This window comes from Lactuca serriola, chromosome 5, assembly GCF_051521515.1.
Source record: "Lactuca serriola cultivar US96UC23 chromosome 5, Lser_US96UC23_V15, whole genome shotgun sequence".
Lineage (NCBI taxonomy): Eukaryota > Viridiplantae > Streptophyta > Magnoliopsida > Asterales > Asteraceae > Lactuca > Lactuca serriola.
Genome location: NC_136412.1, coordinates 359,040,351 through 359,044,718, shown reverse-complemented (window position 1 = coordinate 359,044,718; position 4,368 = coordinate 359,040,351). Strand labels below are relative to the sequence as shown.

The 4,368-nt window shown below is 32.6% G+C and overlaps 1 protein-coding gene across 1 annotated transcript; it reads right to left on the bottom strand.

Annotated features, from left to right (window-relative positions):
- Positions 1 to 641: 641 nt before the first annotated feature.
- On the bottom strand, positions 642 to 1,774 carry LOC145055662 (protein FANTASTIC FOUR 3-like). Its single transcript, XM_079004040.1, has one exon. The coding sequence runs from the start codon at positions 1,650 to 1,652 to the stop codon at positions 744 to 746; it is 909 nt and encodes a 302-aa protein (XP_078860166.1). The 5' UTR covers positions 1,653 to 1,774; the 3' UTR covers positions 642 to 743.
- Between the last annotated feature and the right edge of the window lie 2,594 nt (positions 1,775 to 4,368).

Genomic DNA, 4,368 nt, shown 5'->3' with positions numbered 1-4,368 from the left:
TGAAATTTTATTGTTTTCTACTTTTCTAAAAAAAACTGATTATAAATAGTTGATAATAAAAGTGATAATATGGTGTTGTATTATTAGCAAACATCCAATCATAATCGTACAGATAATTAGTATAAGGACTATAAACCTTGGAAGCTTCCTCGTAGCTTCACACATGCAAGGGTACCATCATTTATGGGTATTGGATGGGACATGTATAAGAGATAAGTCTTTAATTTTGGTTATCGAACCAAATTTATACATATCAATTGGACATGTTTTTAGCAATCCAAGTTGTCTTTTGGGTAATCATTATTTCAAAGTATGTTGTAATTAGCATGCCCTAATTAGTCAGATTTTCCACTCATCGTGTTTGTTTTTTTATAACTTGAACTAGATAATTGGAATGTTATAACTTATATCATAGTGAAACATGCTCCTTTGCATTTTAACTTGAGTGCATGTACAAACGAATTAGCGTTCATAATTGAGTTTTACACATGACTTGAGTAACTTTTTTTTTTCTATTTCGAACGACATACATGATCTATTATGTCAAAGATTCATGAAAAGACAAACTAGTTAAAGTAAAATGGACAATTTCTAATAACCATAATAACTACCATTCTATTAAAAATATCCTATAAATAGGATATCAAAAATAATCATAAAATTAAAATGAAACCCATTAAAATTATAATATTAAATAGAGAATCTAAAAATTCTCTAAATTTAAATAATTAAATTTTTTTTTTTTAAGAAATTGCCACCCAATAGCGGGTACCCCAATTTGCGAACACTTTGTTCCCATTTCCACCCTCCTTGCACCTTGTTAGCCTTCGCAACTCCCCGTTTCCGGCAACTTTCAACCGGTTTCCGTCAATGTCCCACCGCCAACTACCACCAGCACCACCCTCCTCTTCCTCTTCTTCCGCTTCAGCCACCACCACCACCTCCTCCTCCTCCTCGTCATCATCATCATCATCATCCTCATCATCTGATTCCATTTCACCACCTTCTTCGTATTGTTCCATTTCAACCCTTTCACTTTCATAATTTACAGAAGAGTCCTTGAACAAAGAAAGTTTAAGTCTCCCATTTGTACGTTCAGTTTGAAAATTTGTACCACAGTTAGAAAAGCTTACAGCTTTTATAACCAACCGACCACCTTCTCGGTGATGTCTCACCTTAACCGTTCCGTCGGAGCCGCTGATGGAGGTCAAGGGCGGAGGAAAGTCACTCCGGCGTATTTTGCGGTCAAAATTCTGGTGCTTTGACCTCTGAATCCCCCTCATCCTCTCTCTTTCCTCCATTGAAAGTGCACAGAATTCGTCACCACTTTCACTAACGTCACTCCCTGTTTCACTTCCCAAACTCTCCGTACACATTTCCAAGCTCTTTGTACTCAATGCAGAAGCCGAGCGTTTCACCATTGGATGTACATACACCTCATCCGATTCATCAAAATTCTTGGAAGCCATTGATGGGTTTTCAAGAGCTTTAAGAAAACTCCACCCACTGTTTCTCTCTCCGACGTTTTGGGGTTCTTGAATCTTTGGTGGTGGTGGTGGTGGTGGTGGAGATAGGGTTTGCCGGAGAACAAATGATTCGATTACTTGAGGTTCAAGGCACGATTGTAGACCTTGATACACAATTGATGCCATTATAGCTAAAATCAGAGAAAATTCAAGAATTTATTATGCAATAAATTCGAAAAAAATGGGGTAAAAATTAGATAAGATAGTGTGGGAAGTGTGGTTATGGCATGAAAAGAGAGGTGAAAGGGTGAAGGGTGTATTTATAGGTGCAAAAGGCCGAGTGGGGGTGGGTTCTTCGAGAGAAAGGCGACTTTTTAATACAATTGGAATTTGTTCAACTTTTTTACTTGGCCACACATATTATTATCAACAAAAAGGTATAAACCTTATTCCAATTTTTTTTTTTTTTGATCTTTTAAAAGATTTTTAATTAGTTTTTATAAGTAAATGTATCGGATGAATTACCAAAACAGATTTGATGTATCAATACGAGTATTTATTTTACCATCAGTGTATGTGTGGTGTAATCGCACGGAAGAATTTAATAAACCAAATATTCATATGTGCAAAGTGAGAAGTCTAAGTTTCATTTGTTTGCATGTGGTGTTAGTTATTTAGTTCGAGAAGACATATGTATAAATTAAGATTGATAGGCTGAAGAGAAGAGAGAGAGAGAGAGAGAGAATCAATGGAAATGTGTTTATGATATTTAAACTCCAAAAGCCAACATTTAAGTATAATTGTATATATTTTGTTATTATTAGTTTTTTAATAGAACAACAAACACAACACACTCCCTAATCTCTGTGTTATTTCTTTCGTTTTCAACGAGACTTGAATCCCCAACCTGCATATTTCCACAAACACTTGATACCGCTGGGCTACAAACTCTTTGATAATCTTGGAAAATATTTTATCATTATTAATTTTGTGTAATTTAACCAAAAAAAATCATAATTAATGAGAAAAAAACATGTCAATAATTTGCCCATACCAACTTGCTAATAGTTAGACCTTGCAATATGTGTTCTCGTGTCATATATATACGAGTTAAACACAAATTTATACGACACGAATTGTAAAATATGTCTTATATCATATGTAACTGTGATACACAAAAATAAATATTACATGGGTATGTACATGTTGCTTGTCATATGAATTTAATTTGTGTACATGTGTCTATGTATGCATATACATGTTTACTTTTATTAAATTTATACATGTATATGCATGTTTATACACGTTGTGACAGTCACGTTTCACATGAACTTAATCGGTGTCATATACATGTTTAAACAACCAAATTCTTGTATAATTTGTTTAAGATACAAAACACAAATTTAAAATTCGTGTCGACACAAATAACCACGAATTTTCAAAACTCATGTATTAAATTGTCATATCTATATATAGGAGTTATTGATGATATAGTAGTTATTGATAGTATTTAAGAATTGGTGAATATAGTTATTGATGGTATTTGAAACTTGTTCCCATTCCAAATTTAAAAGTACTTTTTTTATGCTTAAGACCAAAGTTATATTCAATCTTCTAAGTTAGGGATTTATTTTGTTGACTGCATTATCCAACCATTTGATCAAGTTATGACCACATGATCTGTTTATTCGAACTTAAAAAACTCCTTAGGGTAGATTAAGGAACATAAATAATATGGCAACATATATAAGAAGTAAAGAGTGTATTACATCATGCTAGAAATGTTGCCAAAATAAGAATTCAAAACCGGATTATATATTAGAATAATGATATCCACATAATAAAGGCATGATCTCACTATCCTTTATTTTCTATTATATTGGTATTACAATGTCAATAGGTCATTATATAGAAAGAAGCCAATAAAAGCCAATAAAAAAGTAAAGGATGGAAAGAAGCCATGACTAAGTTGTCATGATCTATCAAAATAAGATAAAATATTTAAAACTTGGGAAATTGTGAGGCACTTTGGGAAAAGGGAAATTGGTTGAGGGCTATAAATAAGAAAACCTTTGAATTTGATTGGTTACTTTGGGAAATACCCAAATAACCAATCGGCCATTAAAAAATTTTCTTTAAGGGTACAAAAGCATTATGATTGGCACAACCTTCTTTCTTAAGCAAAAGTGAGCCTACAAAGGGACAAGATCCCCTTAGTGATTTTTAGGTCATTACTTTGCTTTGCATTCCTCCTCTCAAATTAGTGCCTTTTATCATTTCTTTTTTCAACTTTCTTTTCATGTTTGCCTCATTCCACTAAGGTCAAAACCTATGTTGGAATGTTGGTTTGGAAAATAGGTACACCAACCAACCATTAATTGTACCCTTTTCACAAAATATAACATTAATATGCTCATATGAATATCTTACAACAAAAAATATCTTTCTTTCTTCCTACTTATTTTGATATTACACCTACTAATATATACAGTATGATTCATATTATGAATGTAATTTGATGATTTGTGTTCCATAGATAAAACAAGATGCTCACGAAGAAATTTGTTAACTAAGTTTTTTGAACTTAAAATGTCAAATATGTCATTGTACCAAAGCGGTAACATACTAATTTGTAATTCACCGATTCAAAGTTAGATGTTCGTTTTTGTTTGGCGTTCTGTGGAGTTGGTGGTTTTACAAACTCAAGTCAATTGGCATGATGACGAAATAGAGGGCGACTAATGAAAAACTTGTTAAGTCTTGACTTTTTAAAATTCAAAAGTTCGTATATGTTATTATGCCAAATTCAAGGGACTAAGAAATGATATATTTAGTTGATTTCTATATTGCTTTGTCTTTAAGTGAGGACAAGAATTATTAGATTTGTTTAAGATGACATGAC